We start from the raw sequence: 14,791 nt of genomic DNA on the forward strand, positions 1-14,791 counted from the left end.
TGGCTGTGACTACTGGATATTTGGGGCAAAGGGAAAAGAGTTCATGAAGTAAACATAGCAAAAACCTTCTTCACAAGAGAAGGCATGTTGATTTGGCTCAGCAGTAGGAGGTGTGCTATTTGGTACAGCGGTGGTTCCAGGCACCAGTACTCCGGCAAGCCACGGGGGGCGCCCTGCCAGTCCCTGCGAGGGCAGCAGTCAGGCTGCCTTCAGCGGCGCGCCTCCCGGAGGTCCGCCGGTCCCGCGGATTTGGCAGCAATTTGGTGGCAGGTATGCTGAATCCGCAGGACCAGCGGACCTCCCACAGGTGCACCGTCAAATCCGCGAGAACGGGGACCTGCCGCAGGCGTGCCACCAAAGGCAGCCTGCCTGCCATGCTTGGGGCGCCAAAAAAGCTAGAGCCATCCCTGATTTGGTATCGCCATGAACCTTTATTGAAGTCAACAAGACTATGTTAGTTGATTCAAGATGCTATGAGCCAGAGTCTCAAGTGGTTGATGGCACTTCATTGAACTCTATTAGCCTAGTCCGGTTTCCACAGAGCTAAGGATCTGGCCATGTATGCAGTTTTCTTGTCCATCTTAAAGAAAAGCATGAAGTAATGTAAATAAGATACATAATAATTTTGTTTTGCTTTTTACTATAGGGCGTTATCAGGAAGATATGGTAAGTTTCATTTGACTATTATCATTTTCTTGAGGCTACCAAAGTGTACATTAATTAATTCTCCTGCAGCTGATCTGTTCATTCAAACCATAAGTCAGGCAAGGATTTGCTGCTGCCTTATAATAATAGGAGATATACTAATCTCCTAGAACTGGAAGAGACCTTGAAAGGTCATTGAGTCCAGTCCCCTGCCTTCACTAGCAGAACCAATTTTTGTCCCTAAGTGGCCTGCTCAAGGATTGAACTCACAACCCTGGGTTTAGCAGGCCAATGCTCAAACCATGGAGCTATCCCTCCTCCCTGGGTAAATACACCTCTACCTTGGTAAATACACCTCTACCTTGATCTAACGCTGTCCTCAGGAGCCAAAAAATCTTACCGCGTTATATCGAACTTGCTTTGATCCGCCGGAGTGTGCAGCCTCGCCCTCCCGGAGTGCTGCTTTACCGCTTTACATCCGAATTCGTGTTATATCAGATCGCGTTGTATTGGGCAGAGGTGTATATAAATAAATTTGTTGTAGATTGGGATGGCAGTTAACAAATAAGAGAAACTTTGATGTCAGCATAGCCATTTTTAAAACAAATTATTTCTTATGCCATTCAGCAAATGCTATTTTACAGGTGATTGGTGATTTCACCGTAGAACTTCAATATAAAAACATTAATGATTAGAGGTACCCAACTTGAATGAAAGATGATGTTCCATAATACAACTGCCATTCCTTTTAGAGAATTTGATGCTATGCTCCTCTTAGCTTGAAATGAAGAAGCTTGGTCTCTTTTAATTGAAAAAGTTGTTATGATTTTATCCTGAGATTGCACCTTTAATGTCACTGAGACTAAAATCCTGAACAACGTTAATCTGGTTTACATAATTTATTCACAGCTGAGTTCAAAAATGCTGATCATGGAGATGCTTTTTGGGTCAGACTGTGATACTCTTACTCATGTTGAGTAGAACCTTACTCCATGTGAAATCACCATGGAATTCAATGGGACTGAGTAAAGTTATCATTCTAGCTCTTTCTGTTTAGGGAGGGCAAAAGCAGCTCTCTGTGGAGTCATTTTGTGCCACTCCAATTACTAGCCAAAATGGAGTAACTTGGGGATGATTCAAGGTCTCTTTCTTTTCAGAAGGTGAGTGCACTGTTGCCTTAGTCCTCCCACCTCTGGTAGGTTGGATATCTGTCCTGGTCTTTAAGAGATTGCTCTAATTTCAGTGGGGTTGTCCTGCAACCTAGGACATTAAAATGTCACAGGACACATTTCACTGTGGCACAAAATCATCTGTACCAAGCATCATATTACAACTGGGACATGAGGACTTGTTGTAATGTGGTAACGAACCAAGATTACGATGCAATGCAGGCATCCCAGGCACTGTGTTACAAATGTTACTCTCTCAGTGACTGAAGGGGCAAGTTCACATTGTTCATGAATTCATTTGGTTCACTATCTACCTGTGCCTAGTTATCTAGGTTTTTGTACAGGTAGATATTGATCGTTGTTCATTCTCAGGGAGAAAGTTACAGTTCATTGTTCAGATCATTTCATTAAGCAGCCCAAATCCCAGCAAAAATCTGTGTTATTGGCAAAAGACAGTAATAGTTTCTAGCAGATTATAGAAAGAGACGAACAATCCAAATATACAGTAACTGCACTAAAAAGAAACTACATTAAAAGATTCTGCTGATGCTGCTGTTCTCATCATTCATGCTCTTTAAATAGTGTTTATTATGCACTTGGATAGCTGTTGCTTGCTATGTTAACAGATTTGACTATTTTTTCAGAACGGGATGCATTTGACACTTTATTTGACCATGCTCCAGACAAGCTCAATGTTGTAAAAAAGGTTGGAAAGTGTTTTATTTCTGAAATATAATTAAGTAGCACATTAACATATTTAATGTAATAAAACTTAAACTTTACACTGAAAATGAAAGTCATAATCCTGTGATTACAAATTTTGAGTGTTACATTTATTGCTTTCATCAACATTAATTTTGCTTCAGAAGACAGAACAGGAGAGATATATAGAAGTCTCCATTGTAAAGAACTTTGTCATGTAACTGTGGATATGTCTACACTGCAGTAAGACACCCACAACCAGCCAGTGCCAGCTGACTTGAGCTCATGGCTAAGGGGCTGTTTAATTGTTGTTTGGCCTTTTGGTTTTGGGCTGCAGCCCGAGCCCTGGGACCCTCCTACCTTGCAGAGTCCTACATCCTGGGCTCCGGGCCGCCCCTGAATGTCTTCACTGCAATTAAACAGCCCCTTGCCCTGAGCCCTGCAAGCCCAAGTTAGCTGGCATGAGTCAGACAAGAGTTTTTAACTGCAGCATAAATGTACCCTGTATGTAATGTAAAAGACAACTCAACAGATCGATCCTTAGCTCCGCTGAAGCCAATTGAGAAATGCCAGTTTACATCAGCGGATTATCTGCCCCCATGTATTTCAGCTGCTATCAAATTGAAGCCTAGTCTAATAACACAACTCTCTAGACTCCTACAAATCTTTTTTTTTAAGCTTTCTGAAAAAGAATCACATTATAACAAGGTGTTTTAATTATCTGATTAGTGTTCATGTCGGTTCTGTTCCTCTCTCAGAAAACCAATCAATCTAGGAGTAAAATACTTGAAAAATTGCAGGTTTCTGTTTGTAACTTTAAAACATATAGAAATCAACTCTAAACACTGTGCATGTGCAAGTCTAACTTATGGGAAAAGTTGAAATTGTTGCTCTAAAAAGTGCGCCTTGATCAACATGTTCTTATTTTTCAGACCCTCATCACTTTTGTGAATAAGCATCTGAATAAATTGAATTTGGAGGTTACAGAACTGGAAACCCAGGTAAGAATTCATAGCCATGGTTGGTGGGGGAGGACAATTGCACCATACTATACACATATCGTAACTTGTTCAAAAGTTTCATCAGAGTCTTATTAAGCCATCTTCAAATAAATTATTTCACCCAGGAACTCCTCTGGATTGCTTAATTTTATATAGGTCTTTCATGTGAAGATAAAAACTATACTGCAAAGACAATGAGCTATTCTAGTAGTAACTGAATTTCTGGAGCACATTCCCTCAAAAGATTTGTACTTCCTTTACTATTAATATTAATTAATATTAGCTGTACACTATATAAGGAGGGTCATTAGAGATGCCATAGCAGTTTTTGCAGTTAAGAATCTTGGCCCTAGTATTCTGATCAAATTCCAACTTGGGCAATTGCATTCCAGCTACCTTTACTTTACTCAAATGAACAACCTCATGGGACTGCTGTGACACTTCTCACAGAGACTGCTTACACACGTAAAGTTACTGAGTGTACAAGCAGTTGCATCACCGGGTTCTAAGCCTGAGAGCTCCACAGTGTGACATGGTGCTGGTCCTCCTCCTTGTTTCCAGTCACTAGAATGCATGGAAAGAGGCTAAAAATACATTAAATACTTCCCTAGTATTCTTTTTCTATATAAACAATTGCTGCAGGTGCCACATGGAAGTTACATGATGAGATAGGAAAGAAGGTGATCTGCATGATCACCAGGGAGAGGGGAGATGTCCATAGGGCATTTTTTCCTTTAAGACATGATTCTTTTTACGAAAAAGTTTCAGAATCCCTCGTGTAACTGACTACAAGTCTCTAATAGGTATGGATTTTGCACAGGTGACATTAAGAACTAGATGGTAGGAGACATATAAGGGCTTTCAGAAATATGGCTTTGTTTCTAAGTGTGTTTGTTTATTCCATTGTTTTCTTACTGAAGAACCCTCATTAATCAAATGTCCCTAGAGACCCCTAAAAAAGTTCATTGAAACTGGATTTCGCTAAGCTGAAGGGTTGATTTTATTTCCAACAGCAGAGATTTGATGAGCAGCTTCAGGGAGACACTGAGCTGCTTCAGATAACCTGGGGAATTGGATAAACAGAATTTGATTAAGTGAGGCTATGTTCTAGCATTGATAGTCGTGATGTATAGATAAGATTGAGATGGCCATTCAATTCTAAACCTGTCTTCACAGTCAGTCATGACTTTCTCTGAAATGTTGCCTTTGGGCAAAAATTTGCTCATGCCTGGTCTCAGCCCAGGTTCAGAAAAAATCCATTAATCTGCTTTTGTGTTACACAAGTGTGAAAAGAATACATTTCTTTTTTAAAAAATACAGAATTTGTGTCATCTCAAGGAACTCAAAACCATGTTTTTAAAAAGCTTGACATGCTTATTGTTCTTTATGAGGAAGGTGATCTTGTTCTGAAATTTTTGAGAAACGTGTTTTAACATTTAAAAGTAACATGTACAAAAACCATGTGCATAATGTGTGAAGTTATAGTTCATAATGAAATACGGATGCACCATAGCAGTTAGATGGATGCCATCTACCTATAATTGTGTACACTGAAAAATAGGTTAATATGGACTTTGCTGAACTTTGGACAACCCTTTTGTTTCTTTATTCCCCTCCTCTTTTTCCAATATATTGAGATTTCTTGTGCAATCATTAGATGACATATTCATGTCTACTTTCTTCTGCTCTGAGGCTATGTGCCATGTCACAAACAGTTCGGAAGAGATGGCTGTGCCTCTGCCACAGGGCCAGCAGAATCTGAATTGAAAGTGTGTTCCATAGACCAGCCATCCCAAGGCTCCCACACTACAGAAGGGGGCTCACAGTCCCCTGTTTCTCCAGTGATGAATCCACTTCCCAGTTACCAAATCTACTCAGCCTTCAATGACAAGAAACCCATAACTGTAGGTCTCTGCTGGCCACAACCTCTTTCCAGGGTGTTTATATGCCCACTTGTTTATGTTAGTCTCAGATCAATTTAGCCATGAAGGCATAATACCTGATATAAGCATAAAAAGTCACATAGATTAAATCTTTTGATGCAGTTAAAAATGTTTAGGTTAGTAGTGTCACCAGCATGCTGTATTAGGCAAAGGGTATCTTGCTTATCAGGCAAAATAATTATACGGTTTTAGAATATATACTCAGACATATCATGGTCTCTTACAGTTTGCAGATGGTGTGTACCTAGTGCTGCTAATGGGTCTCCTGGAGGGCTATTTTGTGCCTCTGCACAGCTTTTTCTTGACTCCTGATAGTTTTGAACAAAAGGTAATTCTGTTGTTGGATTTTATATTTTTATATAAAGAAAAACACTTCCTGTAATACACCATACAAACCTTTTTACGTAAGACTGATGTCCTCTACCGAGGTTAAAAAAAAAAGGAACTACACTGGTCACCATTAAAAATTCAGCATTTGCCAGCATTTACTACACAGTAGTCTTTGAGATACTATGGTTATTGCCTCATCTGAGTAGAGGAGGAAATTGTGTTGACTGTCTGGTTTCTAGGAAATATTAACTGTTTGTTGGCAGCCACTGCAATGCTGCCATTGAGCAATACTCAGTATTGCCATTGACTTAAATAGGATGTCTGTGCCTGAGTGCTGGCGGAATCGAATTATGAACAACAAAAACTGGACATTTGCAAGATTTCAAATAGTTTAAAAATATGAAGGCAGAGTCCCTTATGTGAACAATATACAATTTTAAGACCAAACACTGCCCTTAGTCTTCACACACAATCTCTATTGTCATCCAAGGCAATTCAGCTGTATATTTGAATCAAGAACAGTACCTGGACTATATAGTGTTCAATTTTTACTATTTTATTTTTGTTAGCTTGGTAAATTACTTAAAAATTATCTTCTCTCTCAGTGGACAGTTGAGCCCAAATCCTATTCAGATCAGGACAATCCCATTTGCAAATATTTTGATTTCTGACCAAAAAATACTTGGAATAATGATTAGTTCCCTGGTTTCTATGGACTAGATCCTCTGATGTATGGAGCCATGACAACTTACACCAGCTGAGGATTTGGCTCTGTAGCCTTAAATGCAGCCTATGCTGACCACGTACACTGGGCAGGAAATAATGTACAATAATGAATATGTTCATTATATTACCAGGTCATTAATGTATCCTTTTCATTTGAGCTAATGCAAGATGGAGGGTTGGAAAAACCAAAACCGAGGCCAGAAGGTATCCTACTTTATTTATTATTAATCTTTTTATCAGTTTCAGAATAAAATTCTATCCTATGCTGTGGTGTTGCGGGTGGGATGAGGGTACAAGGAACCTCTTAACCACAAAAGTAGAGAGGCAAGTCTGTCTGTAGTTCTCAGGCAATCTGAGGTTAGGGTATGTGTCTAGCTCTCTTTCAATCAGCATCAAGTGCTACATGGGAGTGCATGCTGATCCTCAGAGAAGCAGCATAGTTCTTTCAGCATGTGTTCCTCAGCCCCTCCTTGACAATTCCTGCCTTTGCCAGTAAAAGCACTTCTGCAAAGGACACAGTGGGTGATAATTCTGCTCTGGCCAGAGCAGGACTTATCCATCATGAACACTGTACTGAAGAGATGATGATATTAGTAATATGAAAAATTATTTGTGAATTGTATTGCCCACACATCTGGATCATTCTGCTCCCGCCCATTTCACCTTCTCCTGACAAACCTTCTCCCAGTTTGAGTAGTGGTGGTAGGGACTTCCTCTCCCTTCCTCTTATCCTCTCAGGAGTGGCAGCTCCCTTCTCCCCCTTCCCACCCCTCATTCCTTATATACACACATGCTTCCCTTGGAAGAGCAAGGGACCCTCAAAAAGGCAGGAATGGCAGCAGGGCCCTGCCCCAGTACTTATACCCAGGCTGTTGAGGTATCTGTTTGCTGGCTTACTGCACTCTGCTGACACCAGGCAATCCTTTTCTGGGTGGTGTTGGCTGGACATTTCCAGCACAGTATGGTGTGGAAGTAACACCCCATAGAGATTAATTGGACAGTTCGGACTTTTCACACCTATCATTGCAGGTTGTCTGCAGATTAAGGCTAACATCACTAGACCAGCTACGATATAGTCACCTTTTCAACTATTTCTTTGCAATGATAACAGCTGGAAACTTAGTCTTAGTCTACACTAAAAAGTTAGATTGACCCAGCTACATTGCTCAGGGGTGTGAGAAATCCACAACTCTGACTACCGAAGTTAAGCCAGTCTAACTCCCACTGTAGATAGTGTTAGATTGATAGAAGAAATCTTCCATTGACCTAGCTACCATCTCTCAGGGAGGTGGATTACCTATGCTGACGGGAGAAACTCTCATGTCGGCATAGGTACTGTTTCTACTGAAGCACTACTTTGGAACAGCTGCAGCTGTGCTGCAGTAGCATTTCCAGTATAGACAAGCCCTTACTTTACAAAACAAACAAACAAACAAGCTGAAATTCCAACATAATCATAGGCCTCAGGAGCTGGGGTTGCGGGCACAGACCTTTAGGCCTATGCCTTAACCTGGCAATATTGATCCTAGTTTTTCACTTCTTGTGATGGCTGGAACTATTGTGTGCAGGCCTACGTTAGCTAAATTGATGGTGGCCTCATATCACAAGGCCTTATGTTTGGGCAATCAAAGTAAGGTGGTGGAAATAGTGAAATCTAGGGTTTCAAGTAAAACAGAGAGTAGCTGTGATCTCCCACTCCTGGTCGAGGTTTAAAATTCTTATGGCATTTTAATTTTTCAGGTATTTACTGCTCTAGGGGACAGCTAATTTTTCCAGTAATAAATCAAGCCATAGGGACATTTCAGTATGTGTGTGTGTGTGTGTGTGTGTGTGTGTGTGTGTGTGTGTGTGTGTGTGTGTGTATATATATATATATATATATATATATATATATAAAATATGCCATTTCTTGTGCAGTTATTGAAATGCTTAATATGAAACTTCCTGCCCAATGTGAATGGAAAAATGCATCTGTTTTATGTGTTGTTACATTGGGCACAATGCCCGTGCCTAAAATTTCCAGAGAGCAAAAGAGCATTGGAAAGTATCTTACTATAAATGTGTATATTAAATAGTCTTAAAATTCCTACACAGCTTCTATGAAATATCTGATGAATAAATGCTGCAGAATATGAAAAACATATGTAGAAAAAAATAGTGAATATGGTAAATAAATTAGCATATCTGCATGATGTTAACTTTTTCAGGGCCAACCATTTATTTTTGTTATTTGCAATATATTATTTGCAATTATATACCATGAAAGAGCTTAAAAGGGCCTCCTTAATTTTATCTTTTACTGCTACTTTGTATTCAAGAAACATCTACAGATATGATGCTAAATGTCATCAGTCAACATTTTCAGAAAGAAAAGCCTAAAGTTAGACTCTGAAGTCCATGTTTAGGTACCTAAGGATGGGATTTTCAAAAGCACCTAAATATTTTAGGAGCACAGGTTGCATTGAAGTGAATATGGACCGAAGAGCCTAATTTTAGGTTCCCAGTTTTGGCCATCATTGTTTTCTTTACTAGTCATTATGATTTTCTTTCCAAAATGTCCCCAACTGCATACAGCAGAAGTGATTTCATAAACTCTGTTCATCAGTCTTTAATGAAAGCCTTGATCTTGCAAGTTCCTGCATGGTGGTGTTGGTGTCCAGTTACAGCACAAATGCAGGCAGAGACTTGGTGCGGGTGTAATTTAAAAAGTGAACACAAACACAATTAAATTGTGATCTCCAGAATGCTGCCGCTTTTCAGGCCATCAACTTTCATATTTAAGGGGCACACTCCGGCAGAAGATAGACTCCATGGCTCATAGTCCAGATCCTGGTTGGACTTCCATCAGTTCTGCTAGGACTCATGGGAATCTTTGCTCTCAGCCTGTGTCTCCTCATCCATGACTGAGTGAAGAATTTTAAAGCATTGTCGAATGCAAGCTCCTTCTGGATGACACTCCATTTTAGAGGCCAGCCATGGAAATGAGCTATTATGGGAAGAATCTGATAAAATTATGTTTCTATAGAAATGTAATAGAGTTCTATAAAAAATTAATAGAATTCAGTGTTATGAAAGTGAATAGAAATGATTAACTTATCTAGAGGTTTTTTTTTTAACCATCCTGTACTCCTGGGGGAATTCTGCACCACTGTGCATGTGCACAATCATGTCTCCCACAGATTTCTTTGCTTCCTCGCAGAAAAATGACTTTCTGAAAGGGGAGCAAAGAGAAGCTGCAAGAGCATTCACGCACCACTATCTAGCAGAGCAGGTACATCTTTTTATGCACCCGAAGCAGCTGGTGGAGAAGCAAATCACCACGGGGCTAGGGACACCCCAGCCAGTGGCTCCTAACCTGAGCCGGGGTCAGCTGCTAGACCCGGCTGGGCTGGAGGCAGGAGAGGACAGGACTTCCTCTTCCCCTGCAAGGAGTGTCTTGGGCTGCGTCAGACCCACCTCCAGAAACCTCCCCCAGCTGCAGGAAGCTCAGCATCCTCCCCTGCTTCCTGCCCACATCACTCCTTAACTGTGGCGGGAGGGGTCACTGTACCAGGAGCTGCTCCCCCATCCACCCTACACCCGTGCATCTGGACCTCCTATACTCAGACATTCCTGCCAAGCCTCACTGTGTACATCCAGAATTCCCCTAGCCCTCCATACCCAAACTCCACCCCACTGAACCTCAATCCCTGCATCTGGAGCCCCCATGCCTCAGGACCCCCTGTCTCCAGACCCCAACCCCTGTACCCAGACCATCATCCACTGAGCGTCCTTCCTCAAACCCTCACCCTGATGCCCCACCCCATGCTTCCCCCTGAACCCCCACATCCAGACATCCAACTAGATGCAACCAGACCCACACCCCAAGAAGCTCCACTCCCCCAGCATCCAGACTCCACCGCTGAGCCCCAAACACCTTCACTCGGAAGCCGCTGCAGAGCCCCATTGCCCCTGCATCTGGAACCCCCCCAATGAGCCTGTGTGCATCCAGATCCCCCCACACATAGACCCCCCCACTGCGCTGCCTGCACCCAGATTGTCCCACACAGAATCCTCTCACCCCACACCTGGATCCCCCCACATTGAGCCCCTCCACACTTGGATCCTGCCTGGTTGAGCCTGCTTACTCCACACCTGGTGCGCCTGGCGCAGAGAGGCAGGGCCCCAGAGTGTTTCTGGGGCAGATCCAGACCTTGTGCTGCGTCAGGGTAGGGTGTAGCCTCACACCTGAGTCAGTGTCCCGGGGGTGGAAGGTCTGCAGGGTGATCTCCCACCTTCGTGCAGCCAGTGCCGTGTGCTCCCCACTGCTATGCTGGAGCCTCTGCATTTATTCATTGACAAACAAAGCTTGCAGAGTTTTGCAGAATTTTTAAATTTTTGGTGCAGAATGTCCTCAGGAGTAATCCTGTAGAATTCCATAGAGATTATGAAATTTTCAGAGACATTTTATGGGGTGGTTCGAAAATATTTGTGCAAAGTTTTCCATTAAGTTCTGTAGGACTCCTCTACAAGGGAATAACGGGGGTCATGTGACTCCAAGATTCCCAGATCCAGGCTTGATAGGGGAAGCTCCCCTTTTTAGAGGTAGAAAGGCAGACCATAACTGTAGCAATCTGGGCTGTGTAGAAATGCCCTTCCCTTGATTCCCAGCACCTTTGGGGGTTTTTTTACATTTTATAGCCTTGCCTATTAGCTCCTGGAACCTATCTGTGTCTTCCAAGGGGCCACAAAGTGAAGGGGCCTAGGGATTCATCAATTCCATTAGGTGGAATAGTCCCTTCATGAAACGCAGGAGGCTCCATAATTACTGAACTCTGGAAATGAAGCTTTTTTTTGTATGGCTTCTGCAGCTGCCTTGCCATGTAGCCAATGTCCACGGCCCTCTACAGTTCGCATAGCTCAGAAAACCCTGCCTGGGTTTGGCTGGATTGGACCATTAGAGCGTCGACATTTGTTGTGGAATATTCAGAATCACATAAAAGACTGCAGTATAACTACTAGAATGGCAATATTATTTTGATAATCACATACTTTGCTAGGACTGCCTGCTTGCTTTGAAGATGACTTGTTTACACGGACCAGAGCAGTGATTCCGGTCATTTAATTTGATATATATTCTGTTGCAATAACATTGACTTTCTTAACAATCTCTCTTGGAAACAGAGTGGACATTCATTAACTCTCTTGTTTCGCAAAGGTGAGGTTTTTTAAAGCTTAGATATATATCGGTTGAGGCCCCGAATCAGCCATCTACTTGATCATGTTCCTAACTTTTTAAGGATTGGGGATGTGGGATCTTCCGCGACAACTTTCAGAGGCATTTGTACACCGAACTCCCAAGGTGCTTTAGAAAAATCTCACCTTAAGAATGTCGAAGTGCTTTAATTTCCTTGCAAAATAGAAATCTAACAGAATACGTTTTATTCAGTATGGACCCAATCCTACAGCTCCTCCATATCTGAACAGTCCCATTTGGAGGATCAAGCCCTGCATGTCAATTTAGAAAAAAAAAATGCTTCCAGATTTGTACCTGCAATTTTTCACCCATAATCAAATGTGGGTGCAATTTTGTAGGTACAAATAATCATGGGTGCTATTTGTCCAGTTTCCATACCCGTGCTTCCTATGTTTGTGGTTGTGTATTTGGGGAAGAGACTGAGGAAAGAAGAATGTATTTGCATGCAAGAAGGATGGGCATTTTTTCTGGGGCTTCCTGGATATCATGAAAAGAACTGATTTTACCTTTTTCCCTCCTCTTTCTAGATATTGTAAATTGTGATTTGAAGTCCACACTGAGAGTGCTGTACAATTTGTTTACCAAATACCGGAATGTGGAGTGAGGAATTTATTTGGGACAGATGAACGTCTGTTAACAAAGCAACCTATCACAACAAACAATCATATGCTTCACGGTCATTCCTTTGCATTTGTATTTTTTAAAGGAGCTGAATCATTTCTCAGAAGTGTTTTGAACTGATTATTCTTGCTACACTTATTATACCATATGCTTAAAAAATTAGGGCTACATTAAACCAAATGAAATGATGAAGTAAAAAGTCTGAAGGAAGATAAGTAGGTACCTTCTGGGGAATTCCATCTCTGATTAATATATCTCTAGTCTGTTTTAAGATACTCAGAGCAACAAGCAATAGACTTGATAGCTTTAATTAAACTGGACTTTGGAACCAATTGTTGGAGGTTATCTTCAGCTGTATATTAAATATTAATTTGAAAAAAATCAGTTATTTTTCTAATCTGAGAGAAGACAATATCTTCTATCCATAATAAGATGGATGCATCAGGGGATCCTGCTAACTTACTGAATGTGTATGGAAGGATAACTAGGATGTGATGGTTCACACACTGGAGCTGAGAAAAAGAGATCTGTAAAAAGCACTAAACCTGGTTAACTATTTTATGCTGTTGTATAAATCAAGGCGTAAACTATTTTATGCTGTTGTATAAATCAAGGCGTAAATTTTCTGAGTACTAACTGATATGACTACTTATTCCTTCAGACTCGTAATGATGTGATGTTCTGATTTGAATGTGCATTGTCGATCAATCGGAACAGCACTCTTTACACCTGTATGCTTGATTTTGTGCAATGAGAAGACCTTCACTGCAAAGTACAAAATTCCGTACAGTGTCAAAACCTTATAGTACAGACTCTTCATAAGTATAGGATCTATCCTGCAAGGACACCCAGGGATAGTAGAAACTGAAGTAAAGGAATTATTTTTACTTAAAATGAACAGTTTAGAAAAATATAATTGGTATAAAATATGCAGTATGTTGGAAGGGCACAAGGAATTAATAATTAAAGCCTACATTTAAAAAAAAAGTGGGTTCCCAACTAAAGACCTTAAAGAAGCCTGATTTTCAGAAAGTGAGTGCTCAGTACTTACTGGAAATCAGACCTCTTTGGGGTGCTTCAAGTTAGGCACCCAAAAATGGAAGCACGCAAGATTACTGTTCACTTTTGAAAAATTAGGCCAAAAGCGTAATATAGTGTAAAAGTAGTGAAGCGTGGTGAGCATACACATTTTAATAAAAGTGGTAAAGAATGATCAAGAAAAGTAAAGTTTGTAGTGTGTCATACTGTAATATTTGTAAAGCTATTAGATGGGATAGCACTTAAATACTGTAGCCTAAAAAATACGGGATAAACAACTTTTATTTTTACACTGATATTTTGCCTTTACTTTAGAAAGAAATTATATAAATTTAATAGAAAATAAAATAGTGTCTGTTTTTCTCTATAGTCTATTTTATACATTCAGCTGCAGGCCTACTATTTGCTAGTTTAGATTTATTTACATAAAAGGAGGCAGTGTCTATCTCCTTGGTTAGTTCATGATTGAATTGTTTTGTTGTGCAATGTACATCACGCAAAAGTATGATTGTTATTTTCTGGAAACAGTCCTCCACCCTTCACATTCTAATGCATTGTTTGGCATTGACTCAGACTTGCTGTGATTGTTACAATACAAGAGTCTGTGGAAGTTTTAGATGAATAAGAATTATTTTTCCGCTCTAATCATGACATATATGAGCTGTGATGATTTTACATTTGCAATTGTAAGACACACAGGAGACATAGGGCCTGCTTCTCCTCTCGCACCTCTATCAGGCCTCAATTGGATAGGCATACATGTCCATGCTAGTAGATCACATTGCATGAGTCTAAATCAGGGACAGTGCCATTGAAACCAGTGGTTACCTAAGAGAGTAGTAAATTAATCATTGCTTAGAGTTTTAAAATCAAGATTTAGATGTCTTTCTAAGAGGGATGCTCCGACTCAGCCACACGTTATTGGGCTCAATAGTGTTCACTTAAATAGTTGATGAGAAAAAAAAATCTTTTAGGGCTGGAATTACTGGGTAAAATTTTTGGCCCGTGTTAAGCTGCAGGTCAGACTAGATGGCCATAGTGGTCCCTTCTGGCCTCAAACTCTATGAATTACACCAGTGTAAAATTAGTATAGGTGAAAGGAGAACCATGCCTATGGTCTCTTGAATCAGTTTATCTGAAGAAATGCAATGCTGGTAAGAATTATTCATAACAGATTTATGTTACTCATTATCTGAAGCGCTAAATATTTTATTTTGCAGTTTTTGCTTATTTCTTTTTCAGTGCAGTCATTAGTGTTAAATCAAGCAATGATGTTCTTCCATGGATACTAAGTGATGTTAAATAATAAGCTGATATTAACTTCGGTTGAGGTGCTTATTAAGATTCATTACTCTGAGAGGTAATATTGACTGAGGCAAA

At 40.6% G+C, this 14,791-nt stretch overlaps 1 protein-coding gene across 2 annotated transcripts in view; it reads left to right on the forward strand.

The window, feature by feature from the left end:
- The window catches only part of PARVA (parvin alpha), a 92,185-nt gene extending 79,232 nt beyond the window's left edge, over nucleotides 1-12,953 (forward strand). For both annotated transcript variants that reach the window (XM_050955149.1, XM_050955150.1), the window contains exons 8-13: nucleotides 647-666; nucleotides 2,459-2,520; nucleotides 3,449-3,517; nucleotides 5,687-5,788; nucleotides 6,648-6,720; nucleotides 12,280-12,953. In XM_050955149.1, the coding sequence (XP_050811106.1) occupies nucleotides 647-666; nucleotides 2,459-2,520; nucleotides 3,449-3,517; nucleotides 5,687-5,788; nucleotides 6,648-6,720; nucleotides 12,280-12,356 (403 nt within the window). In that variant the 3' untranslated portion in view covers nucleotides 12,357-12,953. The remainder of the gene's footprint in view (nucleotides 1-646; nucleotides 667-2,458; nucleotides 2,521-3,448; nucleotides 3,518-5,686; nucleotides 5,789-6,647; nucleotides 6,721-12,279) is intronic.
- The last annotated feature ends 1,838 nt before the right edge of the window (nucleotides 12,954-14,791 follow it).

This window comes from Gopherus flavomarginatus, chromosome 5 (assembly GCF_025201925.1).
Source record: "Gopherus flavomarginatus isolate rGopFla2 chromosome 5, rGopFla2.mat.asm, whole genome shotgun sequence".
NCBI classification, from domain to species: domain Eukaryota; kingdom Metazoa; phylum Chordata; order Testudines; family Testudinidae; genus Gopherus; species Gopherus flavomarginatus.